Below are 24451 nucleotides of genomic sequence, written 5' to 3'. Positions count from 1 at the left end.
CCTACCAGAACCAGCAACTGTTCTCCTTCCATCACTCCTCTGGGGGCTCAGTTGCCCCAGTTTGAGGAACTGGCCTAGATTATGGATACACCCAAGTGGAGGATGTTTGTTTTCATTTCCTGTGAAAATCCATCCCACTGCAGATGTATACAAGTGATGGGAAAGGTGGAGTGTTATGAAAAATAAAATAAAATAAAGTGGGTTCAGTCAGCTGTTTGTAACAAGAATGTGCTTATTGAGAAACAGTCACAACACAAACTGGCAGTGAATGAACATATATAATGAATGAACATATAAACCACACACCTCAGGCAGGCACTCAACCAATCCCACTGCACCCTCTAGGATCCTTCATTTGCATTTCCCTCTGAAATGCCTTGCTTCCTGATTGGACGATTCTAGCAGAACAGCTAATCAGAATGTAGGCATCATGATCCTGGCCTGCAATGGACGTTTGCTTCAAGCTCAATCATAACTTAGTATATAAGGGGTGGGGATTGTTAACAGCACAAGTGCACCCTTTCTGTAGTCCCCTGGCATGTTCTAGCTTCCTTTCTTAGTACCTAGCCTTCAGGCAGCATTGCTACACCCATTCTGCAATTACTCTATTGGCTGCCTATTTACTAACAGGAAAACAAAATAGGAGTCAAGTTGCACCTTTAAGACCAACTTAGTTTTATTCAGAATCAATGTTCCCTCTAAGCTGTGGAGTCCTGTGAACAAAAATTCTGCTTTGTGAGTTACTGACATTAAAATTGTGAGCTACTGCATAAATTAGCTTGCTCTGGGGCCATTTTTCCTGAGATGAGAAAAAGAGAGTGTGAGCTGGAGGCTAAAAAACTGTGAGCTAGCTCACACTAACTCAGCTTAGAGGGAACACTGTTCAGAACGTAAGCTTTCGTGTGCTCTCTAAGCAAACTTCATCAGACGAAGAATCCGATACAGTGAGCAAAGCCACACTTAGCTGGTAGTCAGTGGCTCAGCATGCAAATTGGTACAAATTTAAGAACCAATGACAGTATAGTAAAATTATCTGGTATGGAGTGGTTTAGAATGCAAAATGCTAAAAAATTAAGATTCAATGACAGAATAGTAAAATTAATAAATTGAACAAACCTTTGATCTGAGTAGCATGAGCATGCAAAAGCAATAAAACAGTAATATGTCAAAATGTGAGAGTGTCTGTTAATGACTATATTGTATTAAACCTGCGTCAAAAGGAAGGTATTTATATCTCAGAAGATTTCCCATCGTGTGGCTTTGCTCACTGTACCGGATTTCTCGTCTGATGAAGTGTGCTTAGAGAGTACACGAAAGCTTACGTTCTGAATAAAACTAAGTTGGTCTTAAAGGTGAAACTTGACTCCTATTTTGTTCTACTACTTCAGACAAATATGGCTGACTACTTGGATCTATTGACTAATAGGTTCAGTTCAACATAGTGACTCTCACGTACAAAGCCATTCATGTCCTTGGGCCCTCCTATCTCCAGAGCTTTTCCTCCCATGCCACAATTTTGCCCGTATGAACAGGACCTTCTACAAGTGCCACCCTACAAATAGGCAAGATCAACAACTGTCTGTGCATGTACATTCTCTGGTAGTGCCCACAGAATGGACTGCCTGAGGAAGTCAGTAAGGCTCCCACACGTCTGTCATTTCACAAATTTGCAAAGCAAAACAGTTCAGAGGGAACGGTTTTATAAAGGAAATAGGGCTTCATTATAACAAAATGAATTGTGAAAATGCTTAAATAAAGGGAATGGGACAGTGGACTATACTGCTAATATGTATTATCTGTAGTTGTATGTTTTTATCCTTTTCTCACTGCATTACATTATATATATATAACACCTTTGCTTGTATTATTTAATAATAATAATAATAATAATAATAATAATAATAATAATAATAATAATAATAATAATAATAATAATAATAATCAATTTTATTTATATCCCGCCCTCCCCACCTCGGCAGGCTCAGGGCGGCTAATTTAGCATGTCATGCTTAATTCTTATTTTCAGATTTTTGCAATCCTATTAGTATTACATTGTTTGTTAGATCTCTCATCCTATGGATTACACTTATTGATATTATGTAATCCTTGTGACTCTTAGTGGGAAAGGTGGACTATAAATAACATTTTTTAAAAAACCAGTTGCCATTTTAGCCTCACTTGAACATTTACAAATCTGTCCATGTGAAGCTGCCTTATACTGAGTCAGATCCTGGGTTTGTTAAGATCATTATTGTCTACTCTGACTGGTGGAGCTCTCCAGAAACTCTTTCCATTGCCTGTGACCTGATCCTTTTAACTGGAGATGTCGGGGATTGAAACTGGAATCATCCAAGTGCAAAACAGATGCTTTGCCATTCAGCCACAGTCCAACCCCAATTTCTTTTTTCAAATCAGACTTCTCCCTAGAAATCATCTCATAGCCAACACATTTTCTTTATATAATAACATCACTGCAATCAGATTATTAATTCAGATATATGCTTGGAGATTTCATGTAGCCAAATCTGATTGGTCATGTGATGAAACAGGAAGAAGAGCAATTTGAAAAAAGACAACAAAGCAGCACTTGATTGGGACTGCAAGCAAACATTTCTGCCCAACTCCCAACTGTCTTTCACACACACACACACACACACACACACACACACAAGCAATGGCAAACATTGTTGAGAGGCCTACTCTCAATACTCATACAAGCTAAATGTGTGTCTTCATTTGTATTCTCACAGATGACAATATTTCTGTTAAGATTACTGTTGCTAAAAGTTCTGTTCTGGAAGGAGAAATCCTGCAAATCAATTGCTCTGTGCAAGCCCAGAATATCAAAAACAGATGGTTCCAATTGGTGTGGCTTCATCATGATAGGGTGATGGCTATCATTGATCGACACGGGGCTTTGGCTTTTCAAGAGGACAACGGAGACAGGTACACCATGGGGAATCTCCTAGTAATGAAGCAGAGCAATGAAAAGTATATCCTCAGAATAAACCAGGCGGAACTGAAAGACAAAGGCACATACCGCTGTGAGGTTTCTGAAATGGAGAGGTCTTCCACAGGTTCCTTTGCTGTTAAGAAAAAAAGGCCATCTTCTGATACTGACATAAATGTGTCACTTAGAGGTCAGTAATGCCAATGTTTTGTTCCTTTAAATGTAATATGGGGAAAGGCCAAAATCTTAGTTACTTAACTCTCCCAGATTCTAGTCTGACACTCCAACCACTACTGCAGAATGCTTTGCTAACCATTCTAATCTGGGCATGAAGTTTTTGTCCACTTCTTCAGGCCTTACAGCAGAAAAAATGGAATTTAAAAACATTAAGTATTAAAAACATTTAGTATTAGATTTCCATTTTGCCATCCTAATAAAGGCACCAAGGCATGCCTAATCTTGCTTTTATGACTTTATTATCTTTGTCATTTACCTTATAATGGAGTTTATTAATTTGTACTTTTATTCATCTCCATAGGGTCATCTGATAAATTCCTCAAAATAATGTGTTTCTAGAGTATTTGTTAATCCTTGGCAATCAATAGTACTGTGATTCAGTTTTCCTGTGCATTGCATAACGATATTGCATTCTGTCTCATGCAATGCTCTTCTTACAAAGGTATATGCCAAGCACCAGGGCACATGTGTCACAAAATTGAAGAACATGGATAAATGGTGATAAAGTTGCATCAGAACTCAAAAGATTTCAAATCCATTTTTAGAACTCATCCCTTTACAGTTCTCTGTTTCAGACATCCTTCATAAAATGGGTAGAAAGTGACCAGTATCTCAAATATGTTGTGAACCCCCTTGAAGCCAAAAAGAGAGGTGCAGATTGTAGGGAACCATAGATTTCTTGATTAAAGCAGTTTAGTGATGCCAGTCTTAACAAAATACAATGAATGATCTCATTCTCTGCCAAAGGAAAATGATGTGTGAACATGCTGCTCAGGAAAATCTTATCACTCCTCACTGAGTATGCCAGTGAAAAAGAGAGGACCTCTTAGCTAATAGATAGTGCCAGAACGCAAGCCAGTTCTGTATCTTATTTCCCTTTAATTCAGATTTACTTGTCTGCTTAACCTGACATCTATTGTTCATAGAAAGTGTCTTGAAATTGGTTCTGTGGATAAATGAAGAACGAATAATGGAAGGAGAAGCTTTGATCTTCTACTGTAAAGCAAGTGTGGCTGAAAATTCTCTGTCTGTGAAATGGTGGTATATCTCAAGGAACAAAAGCCCTCCAGTGCTCATAGCCAGCATGGATCAAGATGGCATGTTAAAGATTGGAACTTCTTACTTGGAGCGCAGTGCTCGTGGTGACCTCAGATTAGAAAAGATGAACTCCTCTACATTTACCTTGACCATCTACAACACTTTAGCTACAGATGATTCAGGGCTTTATCACTGTGAAGTGACAGAGTGGTTCAGAGGCAGAAACTGGGTACACATTCAGGAAATCTCAGCCAACGTTGAATCACTGGGTATGTTAATTCTTCCATTTTGAATTCCATACTCTCCTGGCTAAGACATATAATGGCTGAATGTCTTTCCTTAGTCCTCGTGTCAAAATGTAGCTGCTCTGCTTTTGTCTGACTACAAGGCTGTCTCACTCTCAGCTAGGCCTCAGGAGAGCTCCAGAACCTCAAGATTTTATTGTGCCTTTTCTTTCTCTCCCCCCCCCTCCCCCCAATACTTGCTTCTGGGTTCCATTGTTCAAATCCCCTGTGAGAATTTTGCTGAACTCTAAGATTTGACAAACTTTCTAATATCCCCCCTCCCAAAAAATGAGAAAATAACCAAAACATCTAAAGCAGATAGATGGAAATCTTCATCATGCCACTATGGCCACATAGGAAAAAGTAATTGAAAAAAGTATGATAGGAATAAGGTTTTATTATGACAATTGTAATTCAAAAAGCATTTTAAATGAGTTATGCTAATGAGCTCTGGCACCTCTTTTTATACAAAATGACCCCTGCTCTCAACTATTGTGAATTACTCAATACCAGTCACAACACAGACAATGGGTGGTTTCACACAGATTTGCCCCGACCTAGCCCTGCCTCCCATTTGGATTAAAAGTGCACCATCACACGAGCACATCTGCCCTCCGAGCTGCACCCATCTCCAGACGCCTCCTATCTGCATTAAAAAGCTACCTGGGTTTTCCCAGTAGCATCCCCCTGAATCGAATGTAGGTTGCATAATTGGCTGCTGTCTGAATGCCCTGGGGTGACTCATAAGCAGAAGAGCTGTGTGATCATGTCAAGCCGTTTTCAGCACAGTCGGAGGGTGGAGTTTCCCACTAACCCCTCTCTGAGGAGTGCTTGTGTGCTTCTCCAATTGAGCATGCACACGGGGGCCTTTTTAAAAGAGACAACCCTTTCCACAGTGGGTCCGTGGTTGAGCTGGGCTAGCAGTGTGAATGGGCAACCACAGACCGCTGCCGGGATCCTGCCACTTCAGCAGGAGCTGTCTGATAACCCAGAAATGGTTCAAATTTTAGTGTTTTTTTTCTGAATGGGATAAAATTGTGTCAATTTCATAGTGTGAAACCAGCCAATGTGTTCCAGAAGGTGGTGTAAAGTGCTATCAAATGGTGACTTGTAGGTTTTCAAGGCAAGAGGCGGCTTGCCATGGCCTGCCTATGTATACAATCCTGGACTTCCTTGGTAGTCTCCCCTCCAGGTTCCAACCAGGCCAACCTTGCTTAGCTTCTGAGCTCTGACAAGTTCAGAATAGCCTGGGCCGTCCAGGTCAGGGCTATATACCTTCCCTATCTGTAACTGCTGTTCTCCTGAATATGCTACTCCAGTTAACCTGAGTTATTTTGTGATTGATTTGAGACATTGCTTGTGACTCAGAAATAATCCTGCTGAGCAAGAGCAAAGTTCAAGAGGATGGAAGTGATTCAGTGGCGATTACTCTGATCTTGTTACCTCTTTTCCCTAACTCAGTATAGAGACCTGTAATAAGTAGTAGCTAAGGATAGCTTACTAGGTAAGTAGAAGCCTATGGTAGGAAACTGAGTATATCTCAAATTAAGAATGGGAACCAGTGTGCTGTAGGTTTAGGGGCAGAAGAATCCAGGTTTAAATCCCCACTTAGCCATGAGACTCACTGGGTAATCTTGGGCCAGCCTGTTTTTAGCCTAACCAGCTCTTGTGAATGTAAAGTGGGGAAAGAGAGAACTTTGTTCAGCTCTTTGTAGGAGGACAGGATTAAAAAATTAACTAAAAAATAAATGTGATGATGACAAACCATGGGGAAATTCAGTTAGCCTAGGGCTCATTTAAAAATAAAGGAAGAAAAATCCATGGGAACATATGCTTGGTGGCAGATTTCAAGAGCTACTGACAAGGACTATCTGATGTTAACAGTACAAATGAATTTTCTCCTCAATAACAGGGATGAATTTGAAAGCTGTACTGATCAGCAGAAGAGCAAATGTAATGCTGCATGAAGATTTTGAACTGTACTGTCGGGTGTCAGTTAACCACAGCACCAAAAGAGTGCCAGTATCCATCATTTGGCAATTCCATCCGAGTTCAACCCTGACTGGTTATCAGGAAGTGGTGAAAATCACAGCAGGAGGCACCATTGAATGGGGATCAGCACTTCCTCACTTTCAGAAGAAAATGAAGATTACTAAATCCTCCTCTTTATCCCAGCTCCTAATCCATGGTGCAACATGGCAAGATGCAGGGATATTTAAGTGTGAAGTAGAAGTCTGGAGAAATGTTCAGGAAGCCAGCAATTTGGGTATAGCAGCAGCTGCAGTGGTATCCTCTAATCCTGTTGAAATAAAAGTCACCCAACCAGGTAGGTGTGTGAAGCCAATAACTTGGTTGATTCTTTCTTTTGCCAAAGGATATGCATCTGGCTTCTGAGAATCCTCTCTCACTCCTCCCTGAATTAAGATCACTGATAGTATGGCTGTAGCATTCCAAGCAAACAGGTAAGCTTCCCTAGCATCTTCAACATCTGACCAGTAATCTAAAGGCTGTGCTCAAAATTATTATATTCATTTACAGGCCTCAGATTCAGTGGGAGCTCACAGGAGCAAAGCTCCTGATCCTTTCTGAGAGTTCCACCTCTTTCTTCTGAGAGTTCCACCTCCTTGTCCATTGAATAGTAGGTGCAGCTGCATAACAATCCCTGGATGAGCTCCGCCACCTATTTTTATACAAAACAACTCCTGTTCATTTACAATTAAACCACCCTAATCCCAAATTGTACTGGATGGAATGATGGGCTGAAATATGGAAGACTGGTGTTCAAATCCCTGTTTGTTCATGAAGCTTACTGTGAGTCTTCAGGTTAGTCACATTGTCTTTATTTAGTTTGTCCAGAGCTGTGTTGAAATAATAAATTATAGATTTATACCATGGAAACAGGTTGTACAATCTAAATAAATAAAACAAATTCATGCAACACCAAAACCAAGATGTGTTAAATGAGCAAACACATGATGGCACAAAAATCAAATCCCATCAGTTTCACATTAAGCATTAAGCCCCCAACCCAAACAACAAAAGAGACTGATTCCTCACCAGCCTTTGCCCAGTCTCATGCTCTTTTTGCTCACAGCTCTTCTGCCCAGTTTTGCACACACTGCCCAGGAGCTGCAGCTTGCTCCGCCTCTTTCCCAAGTTCCCTTCGCTGTTTCAGGATCCTGGTTTTCAGAGCATCGTGAAACTGTGGAGGGAGCTTGGGAAAGACATGGGGCAAGTTGTGGCCCCATGGCAGCATGCACAAAATTGGGCAGAAGAGCCACGGGAAAAGAAGCACAGAATCAGGACAAAGGCTAGAGACTCCAGGAAAATGGCATTCCACAACTATAGGGCAGACACTGAACATGATTTTCTATGCATTCTCTAGATATTCAAACTGAATGAATAAATGATATAGGCTTACGTCAGCCATCATACAAAACTGTGGTTTAATTAAACTAAACTATGACTGTGACCTCTCCACTAACTATGATTAGTTATTGTACCAAAGACCCCAAAATATGCTTTAAACTGGTTTAACCACGGTTAGTCTTAACTATGGCTCTATATGATGTATTAAGAAAAACTTATTCTTGGAATGTTCCTAGTTCCTCTCATGTGCAGTAGAAACCAAGATACCAGCATGGATCTCCATGGTGAGATGACAGAAATGGTGGGGTGGGGGGGGAGATGATGAAACCAGCATTTGTTGAGGCAAACCAGGATTTCAATCCAGAATCTGCAAGCTCAGCTGTGATTATACCTACCATAGTGAAAGCAGACCATGATTTCTGTGTTATATGTGTGAACCAAGAGGCGCAGTGTTGTGTCTGGCATTCATCCTGGAAAGTACAGCACAGTGCACCTGTGGGCGGTGCCTGGAAGGGACGAATGCAGCCCACCTATAATGATCAGTGGTGGGCAGTTTAACTGGACCCGACCAGGAAGAAGGTTGTTCCAGGAAATGTATATAACAGGGGACCCGGCCCTGCCATGTGATCTTTGTGATGTACTCGCTAGTAAAGCATGTTGCCATCTGAACATCTCCAATATCACTACATTACACTGGTGACGAAGGTGGGATACCGGTGAGCAAAGAGCAGCCTCCAGCCGCCCACAAACCCTGCAATCCGAGCTCTAGTGCTCCCGCAGCTGAGGTCATGGCTACTGCTCCTGGGCAAACCCTACCGGCATTCAACGTCACCCGGCCCGACTTATGGGAATCATGGGTGGACCAGATCAACTACTACATAGAGCTGCACAAAATGGAGGCAGTGACAGAGAAGAAGGCGCTTCTCCTGAGTTCGTGCGGGGTGGAGACCATCCAGCTGATGAAGCGACTCATTGCGCCGACCACCCTCACAAGGGCAGCCTACAACCAGCTAGTCAAGGCGATGGCGAACCACATGGTGCCACAGCTGTCCTGTCTCACACGCAGGCATGCGTTCTACATGAGACAGCAGAGACAAGCTGCGTCTGCTGCTGAGTATCTTGCAGAGCTCCGTGGATTAACCCTGAGATGTGATTTCACTGGGGAGCTGGAAGAGATCCTGCTGGACCATTTCGCGGTTGGTATCCGGGAGGAGAAAATGCGCCAAAAATTGTTAGCATAGGAGGACAAAGACATCGACCTCGTGAAAGCGCTCCAACAGGCAACTGCCTTTGAACAGATGCACACCAGCCGAACTGGACCGCCTCATGGCCCAGGAGGTGCTAGAGCCCATCTCCCACGCCACTTGAGAAACCCCTATTGTCACCCCAGTCAAGCCGAACGGGGACATGCACATCTGTGCAGACTACAAATGCACAATTAATAAAGCACTACAGGACCACCCATACCCCATCCCGGTGGTTAGCCATGTCCTCGCCTCCCTGGCTGGTTCCAGATTTTTGGGAAGCTGGATTTGGCCCAAGCATACCAACAACTTCTGGTGGATGAGCAAACAGCTGAGGCTCAGACCATCGTTACGCACCGGGGGGCTTTCAAGGTGCAGAGGCTACAATTTGGGGTCAGTGTGGCTCCGGGAATTTTCCAAAGCTTAATGGACTCTCTCTTTAAAAGAATTCCCGAAGTACAACCCTTTTTCGATGACGTTTTGATAGTGGTACCCAACGGCAACGAGTTCTGCTGCCGCCTTCGGGAGATGCTCCGCCGTTTCCAGAATGTGGGTCTCAAGGTGAAGTGGGAGAAGTGCTCGCTTGGGGTGCTAAGGGTGGAGTTCCTGAGGTTTGCAGTGGACGCCGCAGGAATTCACCCAACGGCCAAGACCAGGGCGATAGTACAGGCCCCGGCCCCCACTTGCAGGGCGGAGCTACAGAGTTTTTTGGGTCTCCTGAACTTTTACCACTCATTCTTGCCCCACAAAGCAGCCCTGGCCGAACCCCTACATGAACCCCATGGGCAACCCATGGGTCTGGGGGGAAAAGTAGGCCGCAGCCTTCCAGGCGGTCAAATGGTTTCAAATGAGGTACTTCACCATTTTGATGAGTCCCTCCCCGTGATTTTAGCATGTGATGCTTCCCCTTATGGAGTGGGTGCTGTCCTGAGCCACCAACTCCCAGACAGGAGAGAGGTGCCCGTGGCCTATTACTCTCACACTTTGACCCAGGCTGAGCGTAACTACGCCCAAATAGACAAAAATGCATTGGCAATTGTGGTAGGTGTATACAAATTCAATGATTACCTGTATGGTAGGCGCTTCGCAATTGCCACAGACTACAAGCCATTGCTCGGCGTACTCACCCCAGACCGCCAGACACCACAGATCCTGTCGCAGTGGGTCCTGCGGTGGAACGAGTTCCTTAACTCATACACCTACAACATTGTCTACCGCCCCGGCAAGGCAATGGGCCATGCAGATGCCCTCAGCCGCCTTGAGGGGTGGGTTAGGAGGTGCCCGCCCTGCCAAGAGTCCCGGCCAAATCTGCCCTGCGCCCCTGTTCACCTCTGGGAATCCAATCAGGTGCCGTGGTCCTGGCTACACTTAGATTTTGCGGAGCCATACCAGGGGCAAATATTCTTTATATGAACATATGAAGCTGCCTTATACTGAATCAGACTCTTGGTCCATCAAAGTCAGTATTGTCTCCTCAGACTGGCAGTGGCTCTCCAGGGTCTCCAGCTGAGGTTTTTCATGCCTACTTGCCTGGACCCTTTTTAGTTGGAGATGCCGGGGATTGAACCTGGGACCTTCTGTTTACCAAGCAGATGCTCTGCCACTGAGCCACCATCCCTCCCCCTAATCTTGGTGGATGCTTACACAAAGTGGCTGGAGGTCATCCCAATCACTTCCACCTCCACCGCGGCCGCAGTCAGAGCCTTATGGAGGGTTTTTTGCACCCACAGAATCCCTGACACCATAGTGACGGACAACAGCACCACGTTTACCTCCTGGGAGTTCCAGGAATTTCTGAATAGGTACCTCATCCACCACATACAGTCCGCTCCCTTTCACCCGGCCACGCGGAGCACATGGTTCACACAACCAAGGAGGCCCTGGGTCACATAGTCTAAGGGGATTGGGACCACCGACTGTCTGCCTTCCTGTTTGGGAACAGGATCAACCCCAATTTGGCTACCGAGTTACTCATGGGCATGTGGTTAACCACCTGGCTAAATAGGTTACACCCCAACTGGGCCCCAGACCTCCGCAGCTCCCCTGAGACCAGGGAGGCCACTAGGGATTCTTTCCAGGGGATCCGGTCTATGCCAAGAACTTTGCGAGTGGGCCAAAGTGGATACCAGCTTGGGTGCTGCGGTTCACCGGGTCCCGCTCGTATGAGGTCTCATCGGAAGGGAGGCAGCTCTTCCGCAGACACATAGACCAACTCCGCCGCCACACCCTGACGGAGAAACTGGCAGGGCCAGGGGGAGTGGGGAATGGGGAGAGCACAGGGCCACCACAAGAAGCAACCCTGCTGAGCTCACCAGGGTCGCTGGTGGAGAAGTCATACAGGGCGGGGGATATACCTCTGCAGGATTGAGACAATGCTCTGCCAACCACAGCCCAAAGCGAGGAACCAGCAGTTACAGAACCCCAGGCAGCAGCCCCAGCTCCCCAGATTGAACCTCGGCAGTCGCTCAGAGAGCAGCGGCTGCCTGCTTATTTGAAAGACTATGTATCTTGAACTGGGGGGGGGGGAGGAGTGTTGTGTCTGGCGTTCGTTCCGGGAAGTACAGCACAGTGCATCTGTGGGTGGTTCCTGGAAGGGACGAACGCAGCCCGCCTATGGCGATCAGTGGTGGGAAGTTTAACTGGCCAGGATTGGACCTGACAGGAAGAAGGTTGTTCTGGGAAATGTATATAACAGGGGACCCAGCCCCACCATGTGGTCTTTGTGATGTTCTCACTAATAAAGCATGTTGCCATCTGAACGTCTCCAATATCAGTACATTACAACCAGTCAAGACTAGATTACCGACAGTTGGAGGAAAAGCTCAATTCAAGACAAATACTTCCAATTCCATCACTTCAAGATCTTGATCCCAAAATTCTGGTAATTGCTCTCAAACCTGCTATGTTTTTGAAGAGCAATTTACATGAATAAAGATAATTTGTTCTCAGAGTATCTGCTGACATCTTTGGCTTTTTTTGTACCAAGAGAGCTCTGGAAATATTTTAAACTTTTGGTGGCAAACAATCTGTGTTCTTGTGACATTCCCTTCTGTGTAAAATCCCCTGCATCCTTGAGAGTGAAGCACATACACACAACAGTGAAACCAACTATTTATGCATCTGCAAAAAACCTATGGAGCCATATGACTGTCATAAAAATATAGAGCTGCCAAAACATGCAACCCCCAAGAAGTCTAGTGTATGAGGCCAGAAGATGGAAATGCAAAAGGAACACAATTGAGAAGAGTTTTGCACATGCATTAAAATGTTTATCTTAGAAACTGTGATGGAACATAAGGGGGAAAACTCAGGTGGTGTGGAATTATTTTTTTATAAAAGTATTTATACTTCACTCTGGGTTCCCTAGGCCAGCAGTAAGACATACATGGTTGTAAACCATGTTTATTTTTTAAAAAACCCAGAAAGATTGCTTTATGAGATTCTTTGGCTGAAGGATTTTGATATTATATCTCTTTCTGAAGGATTTGAAGTGACAAATAAAGTAATGCAGTTGGAAAAAAACAGGCTAGAAACTGAGTATACAACATTGCTTTAGATAATCAATAAATACTTTGACATCAAAATATCTGTTGGGTAAAACAACAGTTTCAGCAGCAGGGTACATCCCAGTTACATCTTAATGTTTTATTTTAAAAATTGCATTACCAAATTCCACTATTCCCCACCTTTCCATTAAAAAAAATAGTGAAAGAGTTTTAAGCATGTTTTGTATTTTAAGTTTTTTTTTTAAATTGTGTTTGTCTGTGTCCTTTACAAAGTTTATAACTCTGCTACCTGGCATTATATTTTACAACACGGATGGCTGAACCCCACAAAGTCCTGTTTATGTCAGATCATTTGGCCCTTGTAACAAATGAGTTCAATACTCCTCCTTTGGAGGGTAAACTCTGGCATTGTAGCCCAGTGAGGCACCTGCCCCTAGGCTCTATCCCCAAATCTCCAGGACTTTCCCATGCTGGATCTGACAACCCTACCACCCTAACTCCCCTGGTGGCTATGGGGGACCTGGCAATCTTATGGAATCATGGAGTTACTATAGGCTAACAACCAGGTATGGGACAGGATTCTCATGGGAGTTACTAGAGGAACTTTTATTGGAATTATCATGATCCTAGGCCCAGTAAGGTGTAATGTACTGAGTGACGAGACATGTTGAAGGCAACATGCTTTATTAGCGAGTTCATCACAAAAGCAAACAAACGCGGGGCGGGGCCCGATTATATACATACCCCGGAACAACCCACAGTCTGGCCAGGTCCAATCCTGGACAGTTAAACTTCCTGCCACAGATCTTGATTGGTGGAGCGTATTTGTACGGGGTTTTTTTTGGAAGTCCCTCAGTATGAAATCAGCCGGTTGCAGCCTGGGCCGGCCATGGGGGCAAAGTTTTCTTAGAGACTCCTCTGAAATTATGGAGATGGAGGAGTCCGAGTCCAGCTCCATTAGACATGGAGTGTCCTCGATTAGGACCGGCACCCTGACCTTATCGGGGGTGGTGAGGGGCAAGTTCATCACCTGCAGGCTAGTCGATGCGGTCGAGTAGGCATAGGTCGAGTCGTGGTTGGTGGACTGGCATCTGCGGGTGGCCTTGACCCAGCAAGCCCGCGCTATGTGGCCCACTCTTCCACAGTTCCTGCAGTCCAAATTGCGATAGGGGCAGTCCAGTCTCTCATGTGGATCCCCACAGCTGGCGCAGTTGGTGTTGGCTGGTCTCTTGGTCGCTCGTGGCCGAGTGGGCACTCTCAACCCCATTCCTGGTTGGCGACGGAGCTGGTTTGCCTCCTCCTCCTCTGGGTTGCCCGGTGCCATTTCCTCCTGCTGGACGGCTTCCGCTCGCGGGTTGTGGTAAGCTTTGGTTGCTCTTTTGAACACGGTGGCTTTGTTGAAGGCGAGTTGGAGGGTGAGCTCCTCCTTTGCAAAGAGTTTTTGCTGCAGTCTTTTGTCTTGGAGGCCCCAGACGAATCAATCCCTCAGGGCTTCATCCAGCTTGTCAAAGCTGCAGTTCCCCACAATTTGGCAGGGGGTGGCCAGGTAGACAGCGGCCATCTCTCCCGCCCCTTGATCCCTCTTGTGGAAGAGAAATTGGCGGGCGATGATGGATGGCTGGGGCAAGAAGTGCCCGGTCAGGAGTTTGACTATCTCCTCGTACGTTTTCTCCGTGATCTTTGCGGGGGCCAAGAGACTCTTTGTGATCTCGAATGTGGCTTCCCCGCAGACACTCAGGAGCACGTCTATCTTACGGCTGTCATCTGTAATCATGTTCGCTCGTAGGTAGCAGTTGACCCGCTCCGTGTAGGTCTCCCACCTATCGGGGTTGGCGGGGTCGAACTCTGCAAGGTGGCCCGTCGTCCCACAAGGTGGCCCGTCATCCCATGGCGATGGTGGCGGGCGCTTCAGTCTCCCTAGACTGCGTGCCTTCCTCGTCTCTGGCCAGGTCAGTGAAGTCCCGCTTGGGGAGTTACCTGGCTAGAATCCCATCCTCGTCGCCACTGTAATGTATTGAGCGACGAGTTGAAGGCAACATGCTTTATTAGCGAGTGCATCACAAAAGCAAACAAACGCGGGCCGGGTCCCGATTATATACATACCCCGGAACAACCCACAGTCTGGCCAGGTCCAATCCTGGCCAGTTAAACTTCCCGCCACAGATCTTGATTGGCGGAGCGTATTTGTGAGCTACGTCCGGGGACCAGTGGACTTCCACTGGTCACCTCTGTAGCGTTCGCTGTGTTGTAACTTCAGTACTGAAACGCAAGACACAACATAAGGCCTACAGGCTCCAGAGAAGCCTGTGTTAGAGTAGCTACAGAAACTACATTTCCCAAGGTCCCTTCTGTCCCTCTGATTGGGTAGGCAGCAGTTTTGGAGGAACAATGTAGACCAGAAGAGTGGGACCTGGAAGAAAGGAAATAAAAGGCCAAGCTAGAGAGCGGAAAGTGTTCTTTCTGGAGAGGCTGCAGTCGTCTTTTAAGGGGTGGTAAGTCTGTTGGCATTAGAGGAAGGGAATGTTTCGTTAGTCCCATCAGGGCTGTTATTTCTTTGTTTCACCTTTACTGTTTCTACCTTTCACTGTTGCACTAATAATCAAAATTCACTTGGTTATTCTTGAGCACTCCCTTGCCTGTCATGATGCTATTTTATTTTACCTTAATTTATTATTCTATCTCTGGGCCAACTGCTGTACTGATATATAGAATGCCCCCAATGGAAACCACCAACTGTGACATATGTGTTATTTGTTTTATTGTATTTTACGGTTTTAGCTTATAGTTTTAAATTGTTTTAACTTTTGTTATTATCCGCCCTGAGCCCACTTGAGGAAAAGGGTGAAATATAAATTAACAAAAATAAATAAATAAAATTATTATTGTTATAACTGCTTGTTAGTCCTCATGTCTCTTAGATCACAGAGAAGGAAGACACAGAGGTTGGGTGGGTGCTATGGGCCCCCCAGATTGACCCATACCAGAGCAGTGGCAGCCAGCAGAAGGCCCTGGTCTCCTGCTTGTGACAGGAGATTACCCCTTTTGCCATATTATCCACAACCCCCCTTGCTATTGCTCACTGTGAAAGAGATAAAAGACAGGGACCCTCTTTTGGCAGTCTCCCCCCCTCTGCCCCAGTCCATGGCTAAACAGTGTAGGTTGTGGGGGGGAAAGCTGTACAGTGCTTCAAATGCTGAAGGGTTATAACATCAATAAATACAAAAGCAAGTTGGGAGCTTTTTAAGATGCAAGTATAGTTAAGCCCTCAGATGTAAGTATAGTTAAGCCCTTGGAAATCAACAGCAAATGATATACTAAAAAGATTGTTCTTGCCCCAACCTTCCCTGAAAGTCTCCTTGCAAAATAGACAATAGCCTAACTCTATAGAGGAAGCTGACACAACCATACTTCCTTTAACGAGTGTTGTGGAGATGAAGAAGGGCTCTGGACATTTCTGACATGATTCATACTGGGAGGTTTTACAGCCCACCACAGGTAGACAGTGGTTTTTGCAAAACTCGGTGTCTGTCTGTCTGTGCATACCATTTGCAGCCACTGGGTTCTTTTGCATGCTTCAGATGCTGCCACAGAGAGAACAGAGTGTACTGTCAGCAGTTAGGGTTCAAAGAAAAAGAGGAAGCTTGGTGATTGTGCTCAGTTAATTAAATTGAAGTGGGTTCTGTTTTCTCATTTAGCATCATCTCTCCTTAGCAAAGCTACCATGGGTGACGGAAAACTTAAAAGCTACAGCTTTGGTTTCCTGAGCAAGACTGGCTTTGGGAAGACTGCAGCAGCTTTTCTAATAGATAGCTTCTGATGAAAAAAATGTGCATGCTGTTCTGTGGTCTAACAAGAATAATGGTGTCAGTTCCCCCAGCTTGCTGCGGGGAAAGTGTAGATGACTGGGAAAGGCAATGGCAAACCACCCCATTAAAAGTCTGCTGTGAAAACACTGTGAAAGCAACGTCACCCCAGAGTCGGAAACGACTGGTGCTTGCACAGGGGACCTTTCCTTTCTTTTCCTTTCCTTCCCAACTGGGCACTGTTGTAGCCTTTTCTCTAAGTCCCGTCTGTGTGCTTGCAAAACACCTCTTGGTAAAGGAAGGAGGCACTTGCTGTGCTAGGGTTGCCAGCCTCCAGGTGGGGCCTGGAGATCTCCCGCTTTTACAACTGATCTCCAGCTGGCAGAGATCAGATCCCTTGGAAAAAATGGCTGCTTTAAAGGGTGGGCTCTATGGCATTGTACCATGCTGAGTTCCCTCCCCAAACCCTACCCTCTCCCAGCTCCTCCCAAAGTCTCCACGTATTTTCCAACACAGATTTGGCAACTCTATGTGCAACTCAGGTTGAATTTTGCAGCAACAGCATCCTCAGACTTTCCAACAACTACCTGTAATTCTGGCTACAAAAAGAACCCTAGAATTTTTTTGTTGCTTAGCATTGATGTACCAACCCTGTAAAAAACCACACACACACCAAACATTTTTCATTTCTATTTCACTACCTATTTCCTGACTGCTTTTAACTTGGCAGTGATGTTTTCTAAGCCTTTTTAAAGTTAGAATTCAGGATAAATGGTGAAATTAAACCAAAGTGGAATAGTGAATGAGTATTAACATGAGGAGGAGGAGGAGGATGTATAAGGAAGGGGGAAATAGGCAGGCACATGCAGATATTGCATTCAGATGTCACAACGGCTCAAATCTCAGTTGTGACATCCTAAATACTGCTGGTCTAACAAACCAGGGTTTCTTGTTGGGTACCAAACCCAGTGTGAGTTGGTGGTTTATTAACCACACTTTGTAAAAACCATACAGACTAGAAAATTACTAGAGTGTTGCTGTAACTTCCAAAAAGTGATCTTGCAGTGCTGTGCAATGCCATTTTGAAGTCTGCACCCACAAAACGGTTCTGCTGCAACTTAGAGCTGGGCTGGCAACCCTAGATTATCGGCTTGTACAAGATGTTTAATTGCTATTGATACTGAAGTTGTTTAAAGTTATTTCTTAGTCTTGTATATCTGTGGGCCTAGAAACATGGTATTAGAACTGTAAGACAAGAGCTGTGAGAGCCACTACCAAAGAAAGCAAGAAAGCAATGTAAATACTGCTAAACTACAGGGTCTTGAGAAAATATGGACATCCAGCAACCGTTATGTCTGAAATTTACAGGAGATATTTCAGCTAATTGGAACTCAACTTGGTAGCTATAGAAGCAGGGAAGAAAACTGATAAAATAAAATTCTTCACTTTTCTGCATGCTACTAGTCAGGAAACTTTGGACATTTTGTTATAATTTTGGGTTTGCTAAAGGTGAAAATATAAAACTAAAAGCAGATAGATGATTTTGACATTTTATTATAATTCTGGGTTTGCTAAAGGTGAGAATATGAAACTAAAAGCAATAATAGATGATTTTGAAGAATATGTTTAGGACGAATGAAGCTTTTGAAAGACATGTTTTTGAAAGACATGTGTATGCAAAAGTCAGATCAGATTATGGATCAATGCATGAAAAAACTGAGGTTGCTCTGTAAAAATCATGGTTTTGTATACTTGAGAAAATCTCTGACCAAGTTGTCTGCGGTAACAGAGATAATGTGCTCAGAGACTGGCTGCAGCTTAAGTAAGATTTATCTCTAGGCAAAGCTCTTCAGATCAGTAGGGCCTCAGACTGCGAAGGCACAGGCAAAATATCAGAATTTGGCTGGAGGTGTTGTCTATGCCCTGAACTTAAAGTAAGTCTTCCAAAATAAAAATGCCTTCCTCACAAGTAACAAGGTTGTGGCAGCACAGTTGGCATCTGAGTTTATTGCTAGCTCTGCTACCAGTGTCCATGTTCAAATTAGATGTTGCATTATTGTGGGTGAGGAGTTGTTTGAGATTGGGCAGGGGCTGTCTAAGCACAAGAAAAATTCTTCTTCTAACATTGTGTATGACATTAAATGCCAACAATGTCCAAACATGTTAAACTCTATGCCAAAGGGTTGTATCTGAGGAAGTGCGAATGCACATGAAAGCTCATACCTTGAATAAAACTTTCTTGGTCTTAAAGTTCTGCTACTGAAAAGGTGTCACTGGACTTAAACTTTGTTCTAAATATGCAGTTGTCAGGAATGTGACTTTTAATAGGAGGATCCATTTAACATTCATAATAAACTAATATAGAAATATTAATAATAAATTAATATTCAAGCGTTTGACTGGAAAGACTAAAGATCCACAATGATTTCTAAATAGATGTTGGTGTGCAATGATTACAGTGTAATTTAGAATATTAATTACTGAAGGTAATTTTTACAGATATTTATTTTCAATATTCTGATTTACTTTATGCATTATTTTATTTTATTTTAAATAGTTAAGGGGGAGATGTAGTGATAGAAATCAGAGGCATTCCTCTATATTTAATAGTGTTAGGGAACTGCTGGTTTGTAGACTTGATCACACAACCTTAATTTTGGAACAAGACTTACTGACTGCTATGCCAGTGTTTGATTGCTGTTCATATTCGAGTTGTTGTGAGCTATTCCTTGTTTTTGTGGTCTAAGAACATTACTTACACAAACAAACCAGGATTTGTTAGCTATGCCTGGTAGACTAACCAGAATTAGTTGCTCAGCATGGTACAACGCCATACAGTCCACCCTTCAAAGCAGCCATTTTCTCCAGGCGAGTTGATCTCTGCCAGCTGGAGATCAGTTGTAAAAGCAGGAGATCTCCAGGGCCCACCTGGAGGCTGGCAACCCTAGCTCAGAGAAGGCATATTTTTCAGCCAAGAGGGAGACAATAATGATAGCAATGACAACATCTTGGTTGCTTTATTTGCTTCGTAGTCCTCCTTTCTCACTCTCCCTGGGCCTCTTCCTGTTCTAGGGTTACCAGCCCAGTGTTGGCACCTGGCAGAAGATAGTGAGTAGGCGGGGGGAGGGGGGATGTACCTGATTGGAATCCTTGAAATGTCACTTCTAGCATAAACTGGATGTGATGTCATTATTTTGCCTTCTAGGGTTGCTAGCTTAAAGGTGGGGCCTGGAGATCTCCTGCTTTTACAGTTGATCTCCATCTGGCAAAGATCAGCTCCCCTGGAGAAAATGGCTGCTTTGAAGGGTGGAATCTGTGGCATTGTACCCTGCTGAGGCCCCTCCCTCCTCAACCCCCCCCCCCCTCCTTGATCCATCCCCAAATCCTCCAGGTATTTTTCAACACAGACCTGGCAACGCTAGTCTAAGATTCACCCCCAAAAATCTCTGGTGTAATGTGGAAGCCCTATTCTTTTTATACAGTCAAGAATCTTTAGTTGCTTTACTACTGGTTTGGATACTTAACATGCCCAAAACTAAATAAAGGTGAGATTTCTGTTTCAGGCTTAAGTGTGAAAGGAGCATGGGACAGTTGATGTGCTTTGAATGTGTAGAAGAGCCAACATCCTGGCTGTTAAAGGCTTCTGAGCTGAAAAGGAGGCATTCAATATTTTCCCCTTCTAGCCTTGAATAAAATGATGTTTCTAGAGCTGTTTTTGGCACTCATGTGAGAGTGTGATGACCTAGTTTATACCAATGAATGTAAGCAGCAAACAACAAATTAACATGTAGCAGAATTCACATTCCTTGGAATTCTGAAACCTAGGGTTGCCAAGTCTGACTCAGGAAATATCTGGGGACTTTGGGGGTGGAGCCAGGAGACTTTGGGGTGAAGCCAGGAGCAAAGTTGTGATAAGCATGATTGAACTCTGAAGGGAGTTCTGACTATCACATTTAAAGAGACTGTTCCTTTAAAATGCCTTCCTTCCATTGGAAATAATAGAGGATGAGGCACCTTCTTTTGCGGCTCAGAGAATCAGACCCCCTGGTCCATCCTTTTTGAAAATTGGAGGGTTTTTTTGAGGAGAGACACCAGATGCTATGCTGAAAATTAGGTGCTTCTATCTCAAAAAAAAAGCTCCCAAAGCCCCAGATACCCATGGATTGATTCTCCATTATACCCTATGAGAACCAGTCTCCTTAGGGTATAGTGGAATGCTCAGTAGACATCCTTTGATCCACTTTCTGATAACTCTGAAGCTGGGGGAGAGCCTCCAAACCAGGGAAACCCCTGCACCAATTGGGGATTGGCAACCCTAAATCTTGGATCACTTTCAATTAAAAAAAATTGTCTAGTCTTAATGCTGTATAGTTATTGCATTAGTTTCTATTAAACTAAGAGCACAACGGTAACTTGTTTTCTCATTTCATTTCACCATCATGGTGTTTGCTTTGATTCCTAGTATTTTAATAGGAAAGCACATTTCTGGCAATAACTTTGTTGTTTTTCATCCTGGTAGCTGCTATTTTTTGGCCTTTTATCTCTGATCCAAAGAAATGCCAGATTTGGGGCAGAACAGAGAAAGGTCCCAGTTTTATAGGCTATTAAATGCAAACTTTGTTTCCCTCATCCAGCTGGAAAACCATCTCTAAGACTGTAACCCTCTTCCAAAATTTCAGGCCAAAAGAAATGCTTTAGCTTATTGGCAAAGTGGCAAAGGGAAATGTTTGACAACCCAATGAACCCTATAAAGTTAGGATGGCCTGGTAGGGACATTTCATATATTAAGAATGCATTTTTCTTCCGTGCCATTTTTCTGCCCTAAATTCCTTTTTCTAAACAGTTCACTAGGGAAAACTTCTGGACCCCATTTTCAGGATAAAAACATCTTTAGGGTGGTGGGTTTTGGCAAGGAAGTGGAACAGGAGCCCTTTACATACCTTAAAGGCCTTCTTATGCCCTGCATCTTTTCCTTGAAATTGCTGCCACAATGGCTGCATTCATCAAAAAAATGTTAATCTGTTGAAAAAAGAATGACAGAGCTATGTGCAGGGCTTTTTTTGTAGCAGGAACTCCTTTGCATATTAGGCCACACACCCCTGATGTAGCCAATCCTCCTGGAGCTTACAGGGCTCTTAGTATAGGGCCTACTGTAAGCTCCAGGAGGATTGGCTATATCAGGAGTGTGTGGCCTAATATGCCTGCTACAAAAAAAAGCCCTGCGAGCAGGAATGCACAGGAATACAGTTCCAGCTGGCTTGGCATCAGGGTGTGTGGCCTAATATGCAAATGAGTCCCTGCTGGGCTTTTTCTACCATAAAGCACTGTGTGAAACAATTGTGACATCAGGATGTGGCTTAATATACAAATGAGTTCCTGCTAGGCTTTTTCTGCAAAAAAAAAGCCCTGGCTATGTGTGATGAGTGGTCTGTGTGTGGTTGACTGACTTCAGAACATGTTGCTTAGAAAATGCTGCCCAGATATGGTATTTCAACCAACAAACATTATACCAACGAAGAACACCTATGGGCAGTGTGCAATAATTACCCAACAAAATAATTGGACTCACACCCCACTGATGAATGACGGTTAGCTCACTAATAGAACCTATTATTATTACTGTTAATTAATTATTTGATTACTTTATCAATCAATTAGTGACTGAATTAATATATTTATACATTTTTAGCTTATTAATTAGGATGGGGTGGGAGGGATTATTTATTAATAAGGCTGAGAATAAACGAACTTACAGAAATTTTTAACTAATTGATTGCAAAGAGGATTGGGAGGGCTAACTAAATTAATTAATTTAAGATAAGTAGTGGGTCTATCAGCCAGGAATCGGAGGGGTTGGTGAGAAGGGGTAATTGGAACGGCAGGTGGAGACAAATCGGGGGGAGCGACACCGGTGAATTTATCTTGGGCTGGTGCAGATGTTCGGCCAAGGGATCCAAGTGCTCCTGGGGAGGGGAAGATATGACTGTGGGAATAGACAGAAATATAATGGAAGGAGACAGAGACAAAATGGTGCTCGGCCACCTTCCAGTCTACTTCCCATCCCAACGGTGGCAGGTAGTGGGGCCAAGAGGAAATGCTCGCCTCTGTCATTGGTGTTATGTAACGCCAGGTCCATAAATAATAAGACCACGACCCTTAGGGAGTTTCTGCTACGGCAGAACGCGGACCTGGCTTGCGTGACCGAGACCTGGGTGTGGGACGGGGAGACAGTAGCTCTCTCCCAGATGTCCCCCCCGGGATACTCGGTCTTTCACCAATCATGGATTAGCGGGCGGGGGGGAGGGGTAGCGCTACTCATACGGGAGGATTACTCCTTTCGGGCTCTCCCGGACCCAAAGATTGATGGGGTTGAATGCGCCGGTCTGGCGTGGGATGTTGGAGAGGGGTTGGCAGTTTGGCTGGTGTACCGTCCGCCTAACGCACCAGCCAACACCTTACCATCACTATTGGAGGCAGTGGCGGGCTGGGCGTTGGAGTACCCGAGGCTTATGGTCCTGGGTGACTTCAACGTCCATGCTGACGACATGGCCTCCACTCAGGCGATGGACCTAGTGTCGTCCATGGCGACACTGGGACTCTCTCAATTTGTCATGACTCCCACGCATCAGGCCGGGATCTTTGGGCCTTTGCGTCCGGGATCTTGGTGAACGATATCGCCGTAGAAGCGGTTCCATGGTCGGATCACCTGGCCCTTAAGGCCCGTATGGGGACGCCGCCCCAACCCTATATGAGCGGAGAGCCTATTTTGGCTCGCCCTCGGGGCCTGATGGACCCAGAACGGTTCCAAACGGCCCTGAGGGATCCCTGGCCCACTGGCAATTCCCTCAATGACCTGGTGGAAATCTGGCAAGGCCAGCTGTCCAGGGCTATCGACGAAATTGCACCCCGGCGTCCTCTGCGCCCTCGTATGAAGCTGGCCCCATGGTACACCTTGGAGTTGCACCAGCTGAAACAAGGGCTCAGACGACTAGAGAGGCAGTGGAGGCATACTCGGGACGAAGCGATGAGAACATCCTATAGAACGTTTATGAAGTCTTACGAGATGGCAGTCAAGGCTGCAAAGAAAGATTACTTTGCAACCAAGATTGCATCTGCAAACTCGCGCCCAGCACAATTATTTAGAATAATTGGGGACCTTGTAACACTGCCACACGGCAAACCAAATGTTAGAGAATTAGAAATAGGCTGTGAGGCATTTGCGAGATATTTTGCAGATAAAATCTCGTTGCTCCGCCAAGACCTGCCTACCACATTGGATACAGTGAGTGAAATTGAGGCTCCGTGCCTGTCTTCGGGCTTGTGCTGGACCACTTCGACCCACTCAGCCTGGAAGAAGTCGACAGAATCCTCTCCGCTGCTCGCCCGACAACATGTGATCTGGACCCTTGCCCCTCTTGGCTGATTAAATCTTGCCAGAGGGAGCTTAGATGTCCTTTACGGGACATCATAAACAGATCCCTCCTAGAGGGGCATTTTCCAACACCTCTGAAAGAGGCCTTGGTCCGCCCTCTCCTGAAAAAAGCTACAGCAGACCCGGCCGAATTGGCGAACTATCGTCCGGTGTCCAATTTACCGTTTTTAGGTAAAATTATTGAGAGGGCTGTGGCGTTGCAGCTACAGAGGTTTCTGGATGACGCTTCTGTCCTAGACCCATGCCAGCCTGGCTTCCGGCCGGGCCATGGGATGGAGACGGTGTTGGTCGCCTTAGTGGATGACCTCCAGCGGCAACTGGATCGAGGCAGCGTTGCAGTGCTGATGCTGTTAGACCTGTCGGCTGCATTTGATACAGTCGACCATCAGCTACTGACGCGCCGCCTCGCCGACATTGGGGTTGAGGGGCTGGCCTTGCAATGGCTTTCCTCCTTTCTCCTGGGTCGGGGACAGAGGGTGGCTATTGGGGGTGAGTGGTCCCGGAGGCGCACACTGGATTGTGGGGTGCCTCAGGGAGCAGTTCTCTCCCCGATGTTGTTCAACATCTATATGCGCCCCCTTGCCCAGA

The 24451-nt window shown here is 44.9% G+C and overlaps 1 protein-coding gene across 1 annotated transcript in view; it reads left to right on the top strand.

The window, feature by feature from the left end:
• Nucleotides 1-24451, top strand: part of LOC132569100 (immunoglobulin superfamily member 2-like) — a 61446-nt gene that overhangs the window by 16904 nt on the left and 20091 nt on the right. The window contains 2 exon segments of the mRNA XM_060235281.1: nucleotides 4075-4494; nucleotides 6422-6835. Of these exon segments, the coding sequence (XP_060091264.1) occupies nucleotides 4075-4494; nucleotides 6422-6835 (834 nt within the window).

The sequence above is a fragment of the Heteronotia binoei genome, chromosome 3 (assembly GCF_032191835.1).
Source record: "Heteronotia binoei isolate CCM8104 ecotype False Entrance Well chromosome 3, APGP_CSIRO_Hbin_v1, whole genome shotgun sequence".
In the NCBI taxonomy this organism is placed as follows: domain Eukaryota; kingdom Metazoa; phylum Chordata; class Lepidosauria; order Squamata; family Gekkonidae; genus Heteronotia; species Heteronotia binoei.
The sequence above is the reverse complement of the archived record's forward strand: the minus strand, read 5'-3'. Positions and strand labels throughout refer to the sequence as shown.